The 21560-nt window shown below is 36.3% G+C and overlaps 3 protein-coding genes across 3 annotated transcripts; 2 read left to right on the top strand and 1 right to left on the bottom strand.

Annotated features, from left to right (window-relative positions):
* Positions 1–561: 561 nt before the first annotated feature.
* Positions 562–4323, top strand: LOC113772138 (putative late blight resistance protein homolog R1A-3). Its single transcript, XM_027316703.1, has one exon. The coding sequence runs from the start codon at positions 562–564 to the stop codon at positions 4321–4323; it is 3762 nt and encodes a 1253-aa protein (XP_027172504.1).
* A 6967-nt stretch (positions 4324–11290) lies between these two features.
* LOC113772146 (putative late blight resistance protein homolog R1B-17) lies at positions 11291–13586 on the top strand. The gene is made up of 4 exons (XM_027316715.1): positions 11291–11376; positions 11654–11746; positions 11848–13319; positions 13483–13586. The coding sequence occupies exons 1-4, from the start codon at positions 11291–11293 to the stop codon at positions 13584–13586; spliced, it is 1755 nt and encodes a 584-aa protein (XP_027172516.1).
* A 5218-nt stretch (positions 13587–18804) lies between these two features.
* Positions 18805–20060, bottom strand: LOC113772154. The gene is made up of 2 exons (XM_027316724.1): positions 19722–20060; positions 18805–19602 (listed from the first exon to the last, which is right to left on the bottom strand). The coding sequence occupies exons 1-2, from the start codon at positions 20058–20060 to the stop codon at positions 18805–18807; spliced, it is 1137 nt and encodes a 378-aa protein (XP_027172525.1).
* Positions 20061–21560: the final 1500 nt, after the last annotated feature.

Below are 21560 nucleotides of genomic sequence, written 5' to 3' on the forward strand. Positions count from 1 at the left end.
GCAAAAGGGTGCATATACAGTAGAACTATGTAAAATCCATAACACATTATTGACTGCTAGGTGTTGAAAAGACGGCCGAAATTCTGAACCAAAAGAAAATAATTCAAAAGAAACGTGTTTGCTAATTTCCTTCCTCCTAGATTTTTAATTTTAATAAATCAAGTGGACACTATTTTATGGTATTAGACCATTGGCAGTGACCTTTGCTTATATGTCTCCTTCCAACAAATTGACGTGATTTCTATGTTAATCTTTCTCTAGTCTTTCTTAATCATTCAATTCCTTTCATATAGTCAGTACTACTAATAATAATGTTTTCAGTCGTTGAAAGTCCATTTGGGTGGCAGAAATTGCCTGATATAGTTTGTCTTGTTGATTTTGTTCACATTTTGCTGATATTGAATCATCATTCCACTGAGCTTTTCACTCTGAAAACAGAAGGGTTGACCAAACAAGTTTGGCATTTTGAATTCTTGTATTGCTGCACGGAAATCTCTGATGGCCTTCTCCTCCACTTGTGTTGATTCGATCTTACTCAATCTGGAGATTTTTTTTGCTAAAATGGATGTTCAGGAGTTGCTGGATAACAATGCAGAAATCGATGCATTCGAGCAGCTATTGGAGATAGAAGATAATTTGGAAGTCCTGAAGCTGGAGTTGAGACTTGTCAGAACATTTTTTATCTGTGCCAGAATATTATGGAGCAATCCAGAACCTGCAGAGAAGATTATTGATCGTGAGGTACGTCTAGGATCTTTCTTGTTTAGCCTCCAAGATTCTGTTCAAAAAAATGCTATGGAGTCGCACTCTCTTTCCCTTAGACTGGAAGAGGATGCATTCTCATTACTTAGTGATGCCTTTAAGTTGGTCCAGGATTGTCAAAATAACATCTATTCTTTTAAACAAGATTTTGACAAATTCTATGTCACTTTGTTGGGTTGCTTATCGCAATCCAGCTCGGCTGCTTTAAGAGATCATGAACTCATGGAATTTATGGATTCCCTGTTAGAGAATCTAGTCAATATTCTCTTACAGGATGATTGTTATGGAGATGTGCAGCTACTAATTCATGCTCTTCAAGAAAAGATAAAGTTCTTGAAAAGTTTTATTGTCTTTGCCATTTATCGAGGGGTTGAGGAAAGGCAGTTGGCAGATGTCTTGGCTCACTCTCAAGTTGTAGCTGTCAATGCAGCATACCTCTCTTGCCTGTGTTGGTTTGACAAGGATGAAGAAGAAGTCCATGATAAAGTGAAGTTGAAGATTTCTGACCTCTTGGATGGGATCAAGCCCATTGATCCCAGAGCCCATGAGATTTATATCCAAGTCCTGACTACTCCAGGATTATCAGGATCACCGCCCACTCTGAATTTGGTGACAATCAGCAGTGTATTGGGGGACTTTGTTGATTCTCTCCTGGGAAATATTTGGGACCTACTACACTGCGGTAGGAGTTTTATGGTTTCCATGAAGATACTTTATGAGGGACTACGATTCTTGAGAACCATTCTCAAGAATCAGCAGGTGAAGTTCGATGAGTTGGATGAACAAATGATCGATCTTATCGTAGTTGTTGTCAATGAGGCAGGGATTATAATTTGCTCTCTTTTTCCAATCCACATAGCCAAGGGAATGGATCTGGCAGTCACTGAATTTTTGGAAAAGATCAAACTTGTTAAGGCAGACTTAGCCCCCATCTATCCTAGAACATCAATATTCAGCTTTCCAAGTACCAGAGAACTGGACTTCATTGATCTTCTCCTAGAGAATCTAAAGGGACTGGCAAACAATATAGTCTATTCAGTTTCTCTTACAAAGGATAGAGTTCAAGAAGTGGAAGAAGATCTTGAATTCTTAAAATCTCGCTTTGAGAATGTTGCGAAGTATTACAACCAGCATGAAAAGCCCCAAGTTCTTTGGAGTAGCATTATAGAAGTGACAATCAGGGCAGAGTTTGTCATACATTCCTTGAGAGGAGGAGATCTATCTGATTCTTGTTGCATTCCTTTTAACACCATCGCAGAAGATATTAAGCTTATCAAGGCTGAGGTCTTAGAGATTGATGACCAAGAACAAGGCTTCATATCCAAGAAAGCTGTCAAGATTTCGAGTTCTGTGCCATCAGAAAGTGGTATCTCAAAAACAAATGAAGTTATGGTAGCTCTCTCTGATCAGATAGAGATAGTGACCACTTTACTTGTAAGAGGATCAAAGAAATTGGAAATTGTTTCCATTCTGGGTATGCCTGGACTGGGTAAGACAACTTTAGCCAAGAAACTTTACAATGATCCTTCTGTCAGATGCCATTTTCATACTTTTGCTTGGTCTACGGTTTCTCAAGTATATAACGGAAAAAATTTGTTACTTGAGATTTTGGTTTGTATTGTTCCTAAGCTTTCTGAACAATATGCTAAAATGAAAGAAGTTGATTTGGTTGAAGAACTCTACAAGCGTTTGAAGAGAAATAGGTATCTCATAATTTTGGATGATTTGTGGGATGGTGAAGCTTGGACACTCATGGAAAAATCATTTCCTGATGATGCTAATGGTAGTAGAATTCTCTTAACAAGTAGAAATCACAAGGTGGCTCTGCATGTTGGACCTACTAATAAACTTCACCATCTTCGCTCACTCACTGATGAAGAGAGCTGGGAATTGTTACGAAAGAAGGTATTTCATAATGAGGAGTGTCCTCCAGCACTACATGAGCTTGGAGTGCAAATAGCGAAAAACTGTAAGGGGCTACCTCTTATAGTTATCATCATAGCTGGAATTCTTGCAACGAGAGAGCCTGATGGCTGGGAAGAAGTTGCTCAAAGGTTGAGCTCCTACACTGTTTTGGGCACAGAAGAGTGCAGGGATATACTAGAGCTGAGCTATAGAAATTTGCCTGATTATCTGCAGCGATGCCTTCTTTACTTCGGAGCATTTAAAGAAGACCAAGAAATTCCAATTTGGAGGTTGAAGTATTTATGGATAGCTGAAGGGTTTGTGCAAGAAACTGAAATGAAGAGTTTAGAGGATGTGGCTGAAGAGTACATGATTGATCTAACTGACAGAAGCTTGGTCATGGTTGCTAAAAGAAGATCCCTAGGCAAGATTAAGACTTGCCATATTCACGATCTGTTGCATGAGTTTTGTGTCCTAAAAGCTAAAGAAGAAAACTTTTTGCGGTTCTTGCATGGGAATGATGACTCGTGTATCTATAATGTGTCAAGCAATATACATCGTTTGGGCATTCACTCCAAACTAGAGCTGTTCGAGAGGTCGATCCTATTTTGTCCTCGACTGCGCTGTCTGTTGCTCTCTGCTGATGGCTGCAGGTACCCATTTCAACAGCCAAACATCTCATTTGTCTTTCACATCTTCAAACTCCTCAGGGTATTGGATTTGGGGCAGTTCAATGTAGGTGATTGTTTTCCAAGTGAAGTAGAATTGCTTGTGGAGTTGCGTTTTTTGGCAATAAAAGGTACCATGCGCTCCATCCCATCATCCATAGCTAACCTTTCTAATTTGGAAACTTTTCTGTTGGATTCAAATGATGCTGCATTGCCCGATACAATATTGAACATGAACAAATTGAGGCATCTTCACACAATTGCTCAGCATACGAGGTTTTCTTTCGAGAAAGTCAATCTTGACAGCTCATCCATTCTTCATAGTTTAGACACCTTGAGCACTGCATGGATTTCTTATGGACAAGGCATTGAAAAGATTGTGAGAAAGTTCCCAAATATCCGTGAACTAAAATGCGAGCTCGATTATGAGGAATTAGCAGCATCTACTGAGAACAGAGGCAGCATTGTGGATTTAAGTTTTCTGAATAGACTGGAGTCCCTCAATATTATTCATGATGACTATGCTACAATATGTAAGATTGAGTATCATTTCCCTTTGAATCTGAAAAAGTTGACTCTTTCTTACTTCCCTTGTGGTACAGTCTCCACACTTGGAAAACTACCCAATCTTGAGGTCCTCAATTTGTCCTATGGACCCCATGATTGGAAAATATGGGAAATGAAAGAAGGGGAATTCCCTAAACTCAAAACCTTGAGAATGGGCGCATTGTGCACATTGAGATGGATAGGATGTGATGATAGCCTTCCCTGTCTTGAGAAGCTAGTGCTCTCGAGATGTGAAAAACTGACAGAGATCCCTTCTTGCTTATGGTATGCTTCCACTCTTGAAGTTATCATGGTGCAGCAGTGTTCAGACTTTCTTACAAGCTTAGTATGCGAGATTGAGGATGAGCAGAGGAGCATGGGGAATGAAGATCTCAAGGTTCACATCATTCCAGAGGAGAAGAGCGGTTCTGAAGCAGAATAAATTTGTACTCATGTCAGATGTAAGTGGTAAAATCATTCCTAGCTTTTGATTCATGAAGAAGATATTTGGCAGGAGTATCTTGCATACTCAAAATTTTGTTAGACAGAAAAATGGAGGAGGAAACAAAAAGAGATTGAGTATCTTCTCTAGATTTTACTCACTGAATCATGAATTTTATTGTGATATTAACGCATGAGATGCTAGAGCTTGTAAATAATTAGTAGGATTTTGTATTTAGAGAAAAGAAGAACTTGCACAATTTTGGGGCTAGATGACCATCTCTGGAATTTGTGGCTAATTTTTTTTCACTGTAAGAGTTATATAAACATATCCGTTTTAGCATCAAACCAATCTGTTAATTTTAAGGATGAATCGATTTCTCCTGAAGCCATGTTTTCATTCTGCAGGAGGGGATACTAGAAAAAGGACCAAATATCCTCCTTTTGGTATTGCATGACTCAGACCATACCAAACTTGTTTGTCTAAATAGCCACTGTTTAAGGAAGAGCACAACATTTCCACAGCTGATCAAGCTGCACATTAGTTTTTCTTAAAATCTCTAAAAATCTCTTCGTTTCACGCAATAGATGACTGTGTTACATGTTATGATATAGGTGATTACTTTTGTAATAACTTGACACTGATCAATATGTTGCTTTTACTTTGGCTTTAAGATACAAAAAAGTCAGTCACGAGGAGCTGAAGACATTGGAAGGAGTTGTTGTTGTCCTGTAACAGTTCAACAGAGGACCTTGGCTCTTAATATTTGGCAAGTTGAGTATTATTGGGAATTAATTCATATCTAACAGTCGAGAGGATGGTTCATTTCCTGGTTTGCCAATCCAGCAACATAAAGAAATAGAAGGCGATCGTTCATCGACAGAGGACAAGAAGAAATCTCCATCTGCAGCAGTTTCTACTCCAGGGTGTCATATTCTTTCTTAAGAAATTATGTCTAGCAAGCCCTTCACCAATGAGCAGATTTCTTGGTCTATCAGAGTGTTTCCTTGATACCTGGTTTTAGTTTTTCATTGCTTGTTTGTCATTTTATTTTCTATTTAATGTTTCACTCTGGTGATTTTCTTTGTTTTTTACTGTTTCTGTTTTGTCTCTCAAAGTAAGAGAAATGTACTCTTGATGTAACTTCATTATGTTTGGTTGGTTGATGAATAAGTTCTCAAAATGTTACAAGGAAGCTGCAACAGAAAACACTTCTACAGGTGACAAAATTGTGCAGTAACGGAATTTCCTTGGTGTTTTCTACCTAAGCCTTCTTGTTTGGCCTGATGGAACTAGGCAGATAATGTTACTTATCCTAGTGTCTTGTCGTGTTTCTCTAACCCTTCGCTTGCAGTATTTCTATGTTTTTTTTTTTAAATTTTTACAAGATAAGATGATCCACTGTAAGGCGAATTTCTTAGAATATTGTTCAATTTGAAAAAGTTCAGAAAATTAGGGTTATTTAGAGGGAATTGCCGAATAAGGGGTCGCCCCAAGTGAGAAGTGAGGCTACTAATAAAAATAATTTTCATTTTCATTTATTTTGGTTTCATGTATTTTGGATCGATTCTTTTTTTTCTTTTTCTTTTCAAAACCCCTTCACGAGCGGCGAAGGAATCTTGGTCAAATTGCTTCGCCGCTCATCAGATGAGCGGCTAAGCTTTTGTCCTTATTTGCTAATCGAATTTGGTGAATTTGGTGATGGGACCGAGTAGGTGACTTGGTCAAATTTCCCTTTTTCGAAGCATTCTCCTAATTTTTATTATTTTATATGTAATTTTTAATAAGTTATTTAATGTTTAATTTCATATATAATAAATTATTTATTATTTCATATGTAATTTTTAATAAGTGTCGCCGCTCATTCTAGTTTATTTTTTTTGCGAAGCATTCTCCCTACCTTTTATTATTTCATATGTAATTTTTAATAAGTTATTTAATGTTTAACAAAAGGCAGAGCAACCAAGTTTTTTCCTGGCATTTTTATGTAACCTTAAATAGACGTAATTAGGATTTTACGTTTTACATGAAATACTAATTTTCAAATTACAGTGTAACACTTTTTAAATTAAAATTCTTAAATCATATTACTAAAATTCTATTATAAATCAAAATTATAAAAAATTAAAATATAATATTAGAATAATGTGAAATTTATAAATTAACATGATAATGGAGTATGCTATTAAATTACTAATAAAATTTACTTAAGTCATGTTTTTAAATTTTATAATATTATTATCACAATCAATAATGATAAATAATACAATATTTATAGAATGTAATAATTAGTATATAAACTTAAATAATAATAAATCAGGTATAATTATAGTTTAGGATTTAAATAATTGGTATGGTATTAAAAACATTCTAAAATTTACCTAAGTCATATTTTTAAAAATTTTAATGGTAATGCTAAATTGAATAATAATACATAATGCAACATTAAAAAATATTTATAGATTCTATAAATATTGCTAATACATAATGCAAATTATTGCTAATTATTACATTCTATAAATATTGTTTAATGTTGCATTATTTATTATTATTCAATTTAGCATTACCATTAAAACTTTTAAAAATATGGCTTACGTAAATTTTTAGAATATTTTTAATACCATACCAATTATTTAAATCCTAAACTCTAACTATGCCTAATTTATTATTATTTAAGTTTATATACTAATTATTACATTCTGTAAATATTGTATTATTTATCATTATTGATTGCGATAATAATATTATAAAATTTAAAAATATGACTGAAGTAAATTTTATTAGTAATTTAATAGCATACTTGATTATCATGTTAATTTATAAATTTCTCATTATGCTTATATCATATTTTAAATTTTTGATGATTTTGGTTTATAATAGAATTTTAGTAATATGATTTAAGAATTTTAATTTAAAAAGTATTACATTGTAATTTGAAAATTAGTATTTCATGTAAAACGTAAAATTCTAATTACACCTATTTAAGGGTTACGTAAAAAGGGCAGGAAAAAACTTGGTCGCGCTACCTTTATTAAACATTAAATAACTTATTAAAAATTACATATGAAATAATAAAAGGTAGGAAGAATGCTTCGCAAAAAAAAAAAAATTAGAATGAGCGGTGACACTTATTAAAATTACATATGAAATAATAAATAACTTATTAAAAGTTACATATGAAATAATAAAAGATAGGAAGAATGCTTCGAAAAAAAAAAATAAAAAGGTAGGAAGAATGCTTCGGAAAAAAAAAGGAAAAAAACTAGAACATCTAACTATATAAAAGCGGGAGTTGGAGAAGGAACAGTGCAATTTTGGTCAAGCGGTTATCACGTAATTTTGGGCAACTTTGAGGGCAATTGTCAAGCGGCATTTTGGTCTTTTGTCATGTGGCTGGCTCTGGCTTTAGGAAGAATCGGTTAAGCTGGCTATTTCATTGATTCTCTTTTGCCGGAAAAAGACAACAATTATTAAGATGGCTCTTGGCATTATATTTCAATAAAAAGGTCTGGCTGTGGCTGAGGCTTGTTAGCTGTATTATTGTGCTATGTGGGCTACAGGGGCTAGGACTCACAAAAGAGAGCTATACCTGTACGCTCTCTATTGTAAGTAATGCTGCAGGCCTTGTTTTAGAGCTCTGCCATATGCCCTTTTATCTTCTCCAATACAACCCACCCCGGGCCGCCTCACCAAGAAAACCAGAAAAAAAAAGAAGAAAATCTCTGTCAAGCTCTCCAATATATATATATATCTAATCTAAATATATAAAAGGGAGAATTGTATAATGAATAGCTCCATTTTGGTCAAGCGATTATGCTGTAATTCTTGAGCTAGAGGGAAAAAATAACAAGTCCAACATTATCATCATATAAGTAAGCAAAATCGGTTAAGATGCCATAGGTTTCAACTAAAAATGGCTTCTAATTCTATAGCTTTTTCAAACGTACAATTAGAAGGATATATATTAGTCTATATATACATATTTAGTCTATATAATTATTGGAAAAATTTTAATTCCCTTATTTTTATTATTATACTTTTCATTCTATATATATATATATATATATATTCTATAAACATGAGCTTACTTTTGTCTTCTATGTGTGCTACATTATGAGTCTATTTCCTTTTTAAAAGAATAATTAGTTTGTTATTTTACTAATATATCCATGTTTAGTGTATATATAATTATTATAAAATATTTTAACATATTTGTTTTCTCTAATAGCTCTAAATTGCAGTAAATTGAAAAGCGATATTGTGTGCTGATCTTTTTATATTATTTATTTAAACATGTAACATTAATTAGACTATTTCTTACATTTGAAAATTAAAGTACTCTAAATTTGAAAAATAATGTAGTAATACACGTCTTTTACTGTGGATTAATGATCCAATATTAATGGAAAAAGAAATAGGCCTATATTTATTGAACTTAGTGAGTAATAGAGATATACATATCTAACAATATAAAGGAAAAGTTGCCCTATGCACAGTGATTTTTTTTGTCAAGCGGTTATCCTGCAATTGTTATTGGATGTTAGGGCTATTTTCATCAATTATTTGTTTGTTTTTTAACAGTTGCTATAGTTTTGGTGTATTTATTGGACATGTTGACTGAATTCATAATTGGTGGTATAAAAAGTGAAACCTATGAAAGTTGATTTTTTGTGATTAATTATTTGCTTTTGAAGTGTTCTGAAAATGCAAAATTACCAAGGAAATAATTGATAAATTGTTGTTGGCTTTAGTGACTTTAAAAATGGCTTTTATTACTGTGACATGAAATAAAATTGATACATGTTTTGTAAATGCACAATTATTGAGGAAACAATTAATAAATTATTGTTGGGTTAACATAGAATAAAATTGTTAAGTGTTCTATAAATGCACAATTATTGAGGAAACAATTAATAAACTATTGTTGGCTTTAGTAACTTTAAAAAATGGGTTTTATTATTGTGACATGTGGTGATTAATTTTTAGCAGTGTCAAGTTCTATGGTTCAAGTGTTTAATTGATTTTCAGGATCCCCTATTTTTTGTGTCAATAATGATTAATACTCTTTGGGAATGATTCACTTTACAATTTTCTAATTATCCTGATCCAAATGCAAAATAACCTTATACAATTTTTTAATTTATTCTTATGCATTCTATATATTATTGTTCTCATGTATTCTATATATTTCATAATAGTTAACTTTTAACAAAAATTATAATTCCCTAATGATCCGCATGAATTAAATAATAACAGAGATATATACTAATAAACTCATACAACAAAAAACAATTAACACGGGAAATATTAGTCCTCCTGCGCAACGCGCAGGCCGTCTCACTAGTAAGGACAAAAGCTTCGCTGCTCATCAATTGAGCGGCGAAGCGATTTGACCAAAGATGTTTTTTTTTTTTTTACAAAAACTGACCCAAAATACATGAAACTAAAATAAAGGAAAATTAAAAGTGTTTTTACTAGTAGACTCAACTCTCAATTGCGGCGACCCCTTACTCAGCATTCCACCCCGAATACCCCCAATTTTGTGAACTTTTTCAAAATTGACAATATACTAAGAAATTCGCCCCAATATGAGTGTAGGTATTTAATCCTCCCAATCAGCAGTGGTTGACTGCACAACGTTAATTAAGTTTCCATTCTAGCCATAATGTTGGCGTCTACAAAAACTTTTTGTTGCTGAAGAAGATGACCAAATCCCTTAAGCCTCAAACAATTGAAAAATGCGTAAATTACAAATCTCTTATCGTTTTAAATTGGATATAAATCATGAAAAATTAGATCCTACCTAAACCCTATCCAGACTCATGATTCTTTTATTGGATCTGGGTCTAGTTAGGGTTTGAATTTGAAAAATTAAATCCAACCCTACCCAATTAAAAAATTTTGATATGTATAATAATAGGAGATGGAGTCCCAAGGGTAGGTAAATAGTTTTTAATGAGGAATTTTTAATTATAATTGTAATTAAACAGATTTAATGCATTCCAATAATTGATAATAATGATAGCGGTTATGGATTAAAAGTTGGCAATTAAAAACTAAAACATTGTAATATACAAAAACTTAATATTAAAATTATTAATTAGCCACAATTCTCATTCCAATTTCATGATCATCAAAAAAACTAATATTAAAATAAAAAATATTGTCCTCATATGAAAAAAGTAGACTTGTTGCTCTTGTTTCGCATTGGATTGTGCTAAAAACATGAATAAAAGAAAAGGAAAATAGGAAAACTCCAACTATCTCTATCTATAAAATTCAATTGTTAGAATGTACAAGCAAAAAAAACTTATTATTTATACTCCATTATTGACAAAAATAGAATTAACATAATACAAAGAATTCAAATTACATGTATGTTTATTTTTCTAACTTAATTATATTCTTCGTTGATAAAAAATTTTGATGATTGTGGTTTATATGCAATAATGTCATGAATATACAATACTTTTGGTAAAACATGATATTATCAATATTTGATATGTTAGAGTTCAAGTTATAAATCAAAAAGTGTTTCTTCGTGATTTTAAATTTAATCTTAAGGGATATGTCAACTACATTGGAATGTTTTCTGTCTCTTTTCATTTAATAAAATTTTTAAAAGTAACTAGTTTAAAAAAATAAATAACATAAAAATACTATATTATGATGTTGATGATCAAAATTTTATAAAAATTTTTTAGTATTTAAAAAATAATATATTTTAAAATATTACAATCACGTGCTTTGCACGTCAACTATTACTAGTTATAAAAAACCTTAAAGAAGACAACATATTGATTGACTTCTGAGTAGTGAGTAACCAAAAGAGCAAGGGGAGCGGTGGGAAGTGCGACGCGAACATATGCCTCATCTCTTCCCAATAATCCAGAGGTAGTCATGAAATTTTTACACATAGATTGGAGAGCTGAGGAAAATAAAAGGCAGATCCATCCCAAGAGAGATTATGGCCTCCATTTGCATTGATTCAATCTTAGATGAACTGGAGTTGCTGGACAGCCACCCCAGTAAGGATGTGGACTTGGTTGGGCTGTAGCTGGAGGTAAGACTTCTCAGAACTCTCTCTTTTTGTGCAAAAAAATGGAGCAAACATGATGTAAGTTCCAGCTTGTCATCTAGTCTTGGAGATTCTGTTCAGAATGATGGGCAGCACCTTTTTAACTCTCTGAACTCCCATAGAATGGAGGATGGAGTTCAATGCTATTCTAAATATTTTCCTGACAGGGTCGCTGAATTTCGAGAAAAGATCGGGTCTTTTAACCCAGGAATTAGTGAGTTATACGTTAACTTCATGGATTTCATGATGCAGCAAGCCGGTTCCAGTTGCAGTTGTAAATGTACTATTCTCAGAGATGAAGTCATGGAATTCTTGGATTCCTTATTGGAGATTCTGGTTGATTTTGTCAGCTGGGGCGAAAAGCATTTTAGTTCTTTGCATGAAATCGAACCCCTTGAAGAGAAGCTGAGATTTTAAAAAAATTTCATCTGTTTCATCGAGATCAGAGGGGTTGATCATAGTCAACTGGAAAAACTTCTGATTCATTGTGAAGCCGTGGCAGTCATTTCAGCTCTGTTCCTTCACGACACAAGTGACTGGCGAGAGGTCTTTGAGATTCTAGAGAAGATCAAGCCTGTTGATCCCCAAGTCCGCGAGATCTATATCCATGTCTTGATGGATTCAAAGTCGTTTGAAATATCACACTCTCTCACTGTGGAGGCAGGTAATTGTAGCATCCTGGTGAATTTTGTTGATTCTCGCCTAGGCTGCCTTTGGGAGTTACAGGATAACAGTAATATTTTTGTGGCTTCTGCCAAGTATCAAATGCAAATGCTCTATAAGGGACTGAAGTTCTTGAACAACATTCTCAAGCACCAGCAAGAGGAGTTTACTGTGGTACATGAAAAAACCAAGGATCTTATTGAAGGTGTGATTAAAGAGGCAGGGATTGTAATTTTCTCGCTTTATATACAGGAAATGGAATTAGGATCGGCCAGGGAAATAGATGTTGCTCTGTTCACTATACTACAACAGATTGAAATTATTAAGGCAGAAGTAGCAGAAAAGTATCCGGTGAAGTCAGCACTGAACTATCCTAGTGCCAGTGAGGTGGACTTCATTGATCTTATACTAGAAAATTTGAATGAACTGGCAAGCCATGAAGTTTCTTCAACTGCTTTTACAACGGATAGACTACAAACCGTCCAAGAAGATCTTGTGATCCTAAGGACTTTCTTTGGGAATATTTTGGAGCAGTGCAACCAGCATGAGCAGCTTCAAGCTCTCTGGTGCCATTTTGCAGAGATGGGGCACAAAGCAGAGTTAGTCATTGATACCTTAATGCTTGGAGAGATATTTTCATCTTCTGTGGTGAGTTTTGATACCACTACACAAGAAATTGTGCTTCTAAAAAATAGGACCTTGGAGATTGTTGACAATAACTATGTCTTGGAAACCCAAAAAGATTTGAAGACCCCTAGACATGTGGCATCACAAGGTACTATCTCAACAATCAATGAAGCTGTGGTAGTTTTGGATGATGAGACACAAGCAATAATTGATCAACTTACAAGAGTTTCAATGCATTTGGACATTGTTTCCATTGTGGGGATGCCTGGACTTGGTAAGACAACTTTAGCTAGAACTGTTTTCCATGATCCTTCAATTATGTCTCACTTCTATATTCATGCATGGTGCTGTATTTCTCAAGTAGATTGCAAGAAGGATTTGTTACTTGACATTCTGGTTTGTATTGCTTCGACAAATTCTGATAAATATTATAAGATGAATGAAGATGATTTGGCTGAACAACTCTACAAACGATTGAAGGGTAGAAGGTATGTCATTGTTCTGGATGATGTTTGGGATATTGAGGTGTGGAATCTTCTGGAAAGATCATTCCCAGATGATGCCAACGGAAGTAGAATTCTCTTGACAAGCCGACTTTTCGAGGTGGCTTTGCTAATCAAGCCTACAGGTAAACCTTATCCTCTTCGCCAGCTTACTGACAATTGAGTGTTGGGAATTGCTACAAAAGAAGCTAATGCGCAAAGAAGGCTATCCTCCTGCCTTACAGGTTCTTGGGATGCAAATAGCAAAAAATTGTAATGAACTACCACTTACTGTTGTAATCATAGTAGGTATTCTTGGAACTCTGGAGCTAGATGGTTGGAAAGAAGTTGCAGAAAGGCTCAGTTCACACATCGTGTTTGGGACGGACCAGTGCATGAGTATATTAGGTTGAGTTACCAGCATTTACCTATTTACCTAAAACGATGCCTTCTTTATTTTGGAGCATTTTTGGTGGACAAAGAAATTCCGGTTTGGAGGTTAATGCGGTTATGGATTGCTGAGGGATTCGTGCAGAAGAGTGAGCTGAAGAGCATGGAGGAGATGGCAGAGGACAACATGATGGCTCTTATTAGTAGAACCTTGGTTATGGTTGCCAAAAAAAGCTCCATAGGGGGGGGGGGGTTAAAACTTGCTGCATTCATGATTTGTTGCATGAGTTTTGCATGGCAAAAGCCAAAGAAGAAAATTTTCTGCAGTTGGTACGTGGGTATGATGAGCTTCATAATTTTGATGAGCCCTATAACCTGCATAGGTTATGTGTTTACTCGCAAAGAAAGCATTTTGTGAAGTCAAGGCTATTTGGTCCCCATATACACTCTCTGCTATTCTCTGCTCAGGATGAAGGGGGGCTTTGCAAATATATACAGCTTCTCATTCGTTTTTCGCCTCAAACGTCTTAGAGTGTTGGATTTATGGGATATTAATCTAGGATTTCATTTTCCTAGTGAAGTTACTATGCTTATTCAGTTAAGGTACTTGGCAGTTCAAGGTGACAGGTGCCGAACCTGTGCAATAATAATTACTAAAAAGTCCTAATTACCACCACAAATAATTATAGAACAAATCCAAGTACTGGAACAGGGATCCTAGGTGTGCAATAGGTTACTTGATTCACCATGTTCCCGAAGAGTTTGCTCGATCCGATATACTAGATTTGTCTATAAAAATATTGATTTTGCGTACAATGGCAAGTAGGGTCGATTCCACAGGGAGCGGGTAGGAAATTATTTCTTTCCAAATTAGTAGAACGAAATTGGGGGATTTTCAATGGGAGGCAAATAAATAAAATAAAAATAAGAATAAAAATAAAGCGAACTAAATTCAGAACTAACTCACAAAGCACAATTCACTAAAAATAGCAATTAATAAAAGTTCTACCCAAAGGATCAACTGCTCAGGCACGGTCCAATTAAATGATCATCGATACAAAGATATTTCATCCATTCATCACTAGGTTGGTTATAGTTATCAACAAGCTCTGACAACCAGTTCTTCCGTACTTTTTCGACAGTCAAGGTACGACCATTGACTGCTTCTCTAACCAGATAACAACCCTAAGTACGACCGTATGAATTTAATTACCCAATTGCATTAAAGTTAGAAGAACCCAACCCTAACCAATAAACACGCTAAGAGGGTTTATTTAAGCTAGATCTTACGTTTCTCCAACATAAATCCAATTATAGTGGTCGCCACTAGGTATCAACTAAACGAACAATTACGGATTCAATTTAGTTAATGTGACAGTAGGCTATTAAATTAAATCAAATACCCGGCCGTTGATATTCAATTAATAAAATACCCACGAACAATTAATTCAGGAAACGCACGAATAGCAATAAATTGGAAGAAATAATGAAGATTCGATTAGATCTCACAGATATTATGGACCGCGCCCTCGCGTCAACTTTTGGATAGAGGAAAAAATTAGCCGCTCCTCGTCATGTTAAGCTCACGCGATTTAATTGATTTCATCCACGCAAACATCAAAGATTCTGGATTGGTGAAGTAGCGAAGATAGAAAAAGTGAAAAGTCTTGCTTGACTCTGCATGGGAGTCCGTACTGGATTCCCTAAGTTCAATGCCAAAGCCAACGGAAATTGAATAGATCCGAAAGCGAAAAGCAAAAGAGTCAAACGCAAACGCCAAAAACAAGGGAAAGAAAAGTCTTCTGTCTCTGACCCATTCGGCCGAAAAAGAAAAGCTAAAGCTACCTAATTCCTAATGTAATTGCTGCCGAAGAAAAAAACAAAAAGCAAAGAAAAACGTCTGACCAATTTTGCAAAAAGGTAAAAACTATGGCTAAAAGTAGTGATACCTCTGAATCTCGCTTTTTCTTCTTTATATAGCCGCCGCCAGGAGCTCTAAGACGTCTGACCCATTTCATTGAAACAAAAGCTAGCCTTTTAGAGTTTTAATCCTGTGCTTCTCGCGGTTCACGTGGACCAGGGTCCGGCTTTTCGGTAACGTCTACCTTTTAAGGCGTGGCCACGCTCTGAGACGAAGGGTCTTCTGTAAATTTGCCTCAAGAGATCATTTTTAATGCCGACCACCTATAATTCATACAAATATGAAATATAAGTTAAACCTCAGTACTTAGCACAGTAAATAGCCAAAATTAGGACAAAATAACACTGCGAAACGTGCCAAATAATGGCTCTGTCAAACCCCCCCACACCTAGGCAATGCTTGCCCTCAAGCATTTCGGAGCTCAAAAGTACAACCAAGAGAGCAGAGGTCATGTAGTAGTTTATACTAACACAAGCATTTCAGATCCCTGACAATATCACCAAAATTAGAACACACCGGACAGGTTGTAATTCAAAGAGAATATATAAATACTGGGGATGCTCGAATCAACCTAATGGAATGGCCTTACTATAGGCTTGCACATTTATCACATCTCCACCACTGAAAAGTGAGCTAAATACACAAATCAAAGGGACTTTGATCGGGTTGTAATGGGATTTAGGTAAAAGGCGGGATAGGAAGGCATAGAGAGGGGGTAATGTGTCGAGGGACTGTCTGAAACCTACCATATAACCACAATGCTTCACCGGAGGAGTTTCACAAACGAGGCAGTTTCACCTGCTACGCACACTGTGCAGGTGCCGGCAAGATTTTTTTTTTTTTTTTTTTACAACAGGCGGCTTGCAAGGCGTGGGCACGCTCTGTAAGCCATAGTCGCCTGATCACTCCCTTGATTTTTTCCTTTTTTTTTTCAATTTCAGATGTACAGAAACAGCACCATATAGCATCTATTCTGCTAACACTTGTGACCATAGATTTATTTGCCTTGCACAAGTAATAAATTTCAGACATCTCTTAATAACACAAGATTGAACAAGAAAGTCTAAAAAGGTCATGGGTTATCAAACATGGTTAACAGACAAAGAGAAGGATAAAAGCTCAAATTGGTTCACTATCGGGAGATAAGATGAGGACTTGGTTTTAGATAGCTAAAGAGGGTTAAATCCTAAATGCTCTTATCATTTCAAATGCATCCAGTTCAACAAAATGTGGTTTTGACATGTATAAAATAGCAAGTTCTAGAATGCCAATACCATGTGTGCTACCCACTCAATCAAACAAAAAATAGAGCAAACAAGTATAATGTGCTCATATAAGCCTCAAAAGCTCCCAAAAGTTTCAAGAATGGGTCAAGTCCAGTGTATTCAACACTCAACAACACTGCCAAGGGAAAACAAAATGCATAGCTAGCATATTTACCCACATACCCACGCACCTTGATTATGTCATTCATCACAGCAACATGCTCCAGCATTAACAAGCATAGAAATAGATAAAAAACCGACTAACTACAATGTTTTCAATTTTTTTTTCATTTTTTCCATTTTTGTTTGTTTTTTCTTTTTTTGTTTGTTTGTTTTTTCTTTTTTGTTTGTTTTTTTTTTAGAGTAACAAAGCAAAAAGAAATAATGGAAGCCACTCTCTCACACCTAAAACCTACATTGTCCTCAATATAGAAAAGACAAATGAAGTATTAGGAGAAAAGAAAAGAAACTTTCCTGACCACCGGGGAGGGAAAGTGAGACACTAAGGCGGAGGAGGTGAGACGGCTGCGTGCACAAGGTGGTATGGCGGCGGCGGACGCAAGGTGGAGTGGCGGCGATGGATGCAACACCAACAGGAAGGAGAAGACTGAAGCGTCAATTCCAAAACTCCATTCCTTAGGTGTGACAACCTAGCGTGGGCATGTCTAACTGCCAACTTCCTGTCACAAAATAACAACCCACTAAATGACACTAACACTTAACAAAAACTTCAAAAATATAAGAAAATTAAAACAAAAGAAGCCTTGGGTTGCCTCCCAAGTAGCGCCTTTCTTTAATGTCTTTGGCTAGACATAGCACCACTCTTTAGTTTGGATGTAATTGAATTTTCTTTGTAATTGGTGGCCCTCCTCCGGGATCCACATGGCCATTGAGTGCAACCTTTTTCCTAAATTTTCTCTCCATTTTTACCTCATGAATTGCTTTCATCCTATAGGACTTGTTCGCAACAATCTTGAATTTACCCCTATAAGCAAATTTAGAAAATTCTTGCACAGAGGGATTAGTGGTATACATAGCAAACACAAAATGAGAGTTAACAGGATGTTTTATTGTATCAAAAATATTAAAATAGACTATTTCTCCATCAAATTCCATCGTGAGAGTATCCTTACTAACATCAATTTTAGTCTGGGCAGTACTCAAAAATGGTCTTCCTAATATAATAGGTGATGGATTTGGAGCACTTCTATCATCCATGTAAAGCACATAAAAATCAGCAGGAAACATTAATCCATCTACTTGTACTAAAACATCCTCAACTATCCCATCCGGATAAGCACATGTACGTTCAGCCAATTGAATTATTATCCCCGTTTCTTTTAAAGGTCCTAAATTTAGGGAATCATAGATTGACTTAGACATTACATTAACAGAAACCCCTAAATCTATCATGGCATTTTTGATATTAGAATGGCCAATCTTACAGGGGATAGTAAACATACCTGAATCTCCGCATTTGGGTGGGAGTTTCCTTTGAAGTACAGCTGATACATTCTCTCCTACCATCACTCTTTTATCACCCCTTAGCTTTCTTTTGTTAACGCACAAGTCTTTCAAGAACTTTACGTACTTGGGTACCTGCTTGATCGCGTCCAATAGGGGGATGTTTACTTGAACTTTGCGGAACACATCCAGGATTTCTTTTTCCTTTTCTGCCCTCTTTGTCTTTTCCAACCTGCAAGGAAAAGGTGCTATATTAGATTTAATAGGGATCGAAGGAATAGATGTTACCTTAGGCTCTTCGCGAATGCGCCCTTCCTCTTCAATCTCCTTTTCTATCGCCTCCTCACTTTTGCTTTTCGAATTTACCAACTTAGGTCCCTCCACCTCTTTGCCACTCCTTAATGTCATGGCACTTACATTTCTGGGATTTGGCTCGGGTTGAGATGGCAATTTTCCATAAACATGGGACTCTAGGCGATTAATGGCAGTTGCCATTTGACTCATTCGAGTCTCCATGTCTTTCATGCCTGCTTTGGTGTCCTGTTGGAACTGGGTGGTGCTCGCGACTAAGGACCTAGTCTCTTGCTGGAGTTAAGCAGTGGTCGTGACTAAGGTCCTAGTCTCCTGCTGGAGCTGAGTGGTAGTTGTGGCCAAACTCTTGACAATCTCCTCCAAAGAACTTCTTGAGTTTGAGGCCGAGGGTTGGGACTTCTGTTGCCAAGATTGCTGAAATCTTGGTGGACGACTTGAGAATGCATTTTGTGGCCTATTACCATAGTTGAAATTGGGGTGATCTCTCCAACCCGGGTTGTATGTGTTGGAGTATGGGTCATACGGTCTACGAGGCGCGGGCACGCCTCCGGCCATGTTCACTTGTTCAGCCCCATCCTCTTTCAACATAGGGCATGAGTCAGTATGGTGGCCCATATTTGTGCAGATTCCACAGGCCTTTACTTGGGGCACATTTCCCAAAGCCAATTGTCGAACAACGGATGTGAGCTCCGACAACTGTTGCTGAATAGATGTTGACTCCACCTCATTAACCATGCGAGTAGGGTTACTCTCACGGAAGCCAAACTGTTGAGAATTCTCTACCATGGCTTCGATAAGCTCCCACGCTTCCCTTGGTGTCTTGTTTGCCAGTGCTCCCCCACTCGCAGCGTCAATGATACTCCTATCAGTTGATTGGAGTCCTTCATAGAAGTATTGGATTAACAGTTGTTCACTAATTTTATGCTGCGGGCATCTAGTGCACAACTTGTTAAACCTTTCCCAATATTCATACAAGAACTTCCCGAGATACTGTTTAATGCTGCAGATTTCCTTCCTCAAACTCGCAGCCCGGGATGCAGGGAAGAATTTTTTCAAAAACTTCTTTTTCAACTGTACCTATGTGGTAATACTACCCGCTGGTAGGTAGTACAACCAATCTTTAACTGCATCCTTGAGAGAGAACGGGAAAGCTCTCAGTTTAATTTGCTCTTCAGTGACCCCAGGAGGTTTCATACTAAAGCAAACACCTCGAACTCCTTAATGTGCTTGTGGGGTTCTTCGCCAGATAGCCCATGGAAAGAGGGTAAGAGGTGAATCAACCCCGACTTTAGTTCGAAAGCAATATTCTCCGCCAAAGAGAGGAATGTGATGCATAAGGGCTGGTGAGTCAGCTCCGGGGCAGCCAGCTCCCTTAATGTTTGGGTGTTGGCCATGCTTACTTCGTCTTCCACTGACTCGTTTGCACTAAATAATTGCCCTTCTTTACGTCTATTGGTTTCTTGCCTCCGCCTACGCGCTGCCTTCTCAACTTCAGGGTCGTATACCAATTTACCTGTGCGAAAAGAACGGGGCATAAACTAGCAAAAATACCAAGAAGAATAAAATAAAATAAAATAAATACTGAATTTGAAAAGAAATAAATAATCCAAACGCCAGCTCCCCGGCAACGGCGCCAAAAATTGACAGGTGCCGAACCTGTGCAATAATAATTACTAAAAAGTCCTAATTACCACCACAAATAATTATAGAACAAATCCAAGTACTGGAACAGGGACCCTAGGTGTGCAATGAGTTACTTGATTCACCCTGTTCCCGAAGAGTTTGCTCGATCCGATATACCATATTTGTCTATAAAAATATTGATTTTGCGTACAATGGCAAGTTGGGTCAATTCCACAAGGAGCGGGTAGGAAATTATTTCTTTCCAAATTAGTAGAACGAAATTGGGGGATTTTCAATGGGAGGCAAATAAATAAAATAAAAATAAAAATAAAGCGAACTAAATTTAGAACTAACTCACAAAGCACAATTCACTAAAAATAGCAATTAATTAAAGTTCTACCCAAAGGATCAACTGCTCAGGCACGGTCCAATTAAATGATCATCGATGCAAAGATATTTCATCCATTCATCACTAGGTTGGTTATAGTTATCAACAAGTTCTAACAACCAATTCTTCCTTACTTTTTCGACAGTCAAGGTACGATCATTGACTGCTTCCCTAACCAGATAACAACCCTATCTACGACCGTATGAATTTAATTACCCAATTGCATTAAAGTTAGAAGAACCCAACCCTAACCAATAAACACGCTAAGAGGGTTTATTTAAGCTAGATCTTACGTTTCCCCAACATAAAGCCAATTATAGTGGTCACCACTAGGTATCAACTAAATGAACAATTACGGATTCAATTTAGTTAATGTGACAGTAGGCTATTAAATTAAATTAAATACCCGGCCGTTGATATTCAATTAATAAAATACCCATGAACAATTAATTCAGGAAACGCACGAATAGCAATAAATTGGAAGAAATAATGAAGATTCGATTAGATCTCACAGATATTATGGACCGCGCTCTCGCGTCAACCTTTGGGTAGAGGAGAAAATTAGCCGCTCCTCATCATGTCAAGCTCACGCGATTTAATTGATTTCATCCACGCAAACATCAAAGAATCTGGATTGGTGAAATAGCGAAAATAGAAAAAGTGAAAAGTCTCGCTTGACTCTGCGTGGGAGTCCGTACTGGATTCCCCAAGTTCAATGCCAAAGCCAACGGAAATTGAATAGATCCGAAAGCGAAAAGCAAAAGAGTCAGACGCAAACGCCAAAAACAAGGGAAAGAAAAATCTTCTGTCTCTGACCCATTCGGCCGAAAAAGAAAAGCTAAAGCTACCTAATTCCTAATGTAATTGCTGCCGAAGAAAAAAACAAAAAGCAAAGAAAAACGTCTGACCAATCTTGCAAAAAGGTAAAAACTAAGGCTAAAAGTAGTGATGCCTCTGAATCTCGCTTTTTCTTCTTTATATAGCCGCCACCAGGAGCTCTCAAACGTCTGGCCCATTTCATTGA

This window comes from Coffea eugenioides, chromosome 1, assembly GCF_003713205.1.
Source record: "Coffea eugenioides isolate CCC68of chromosome 1, Ceug_1.0, whole genome shotgun sequence".
Taxonomy (NCBI): Eukaryota; Viridiplantae; Streptophyta; class Magnoliopsida; order Gentianales; family Rubiaceae; genus Coffea; species Coffea eugenioides.

What these genes read in the sequence shown, in the direction of transcription:
- LOC113772146 (XM_027316715.1), top strand. Translation starts at nt 11,291, where the DNA reads ATGGCCTCCATTTGCATTGATTCAATCTTAGATGAACTGGAGTTGCTG. An exon ending in GATGTGGACTTGGTTGGGCT is followed by an intron (nt 11,377 to 11,653) that starts GTAGCTGGAGGT and finishes TTCATGATGCAG; the next exon opens with CAAGCCGGTTCCAGTTGCAG. An exon ending in TTTGCTAATCAAGCCTACAG is followed by an intron (nt 13,320 to 13,482) that starts GTAAACCTTATC and finishes TAATCATAGTAG; the next exon opens with GTATTCTTGGAACTCTGGAG.
- LOC113772154 (XM_027316724.1), bottom strand. Translation starts at nt 20,060, where the DNA reads ATGCCCCGTTCTTTTCGCACAGGTAAATTGGTATACGACCCTGAAGTT. An exon ending in AGTTCGAGGTGTTTGCTTTA is followed by an intron (nt 19,603 to 19,721) that starts GTATGAAACCTC and finishes ATTACCACATAG; the next exon opens with GTACAGTTGAAAAAGAAGTT.
- LOC113772138 (XM_027316703.1), top strand. Translation starts at nt 562, where the DNA reads ATGGATGTTCAGGAGTTGCTGGATAACAATGCAGAAATCGATGCATTC.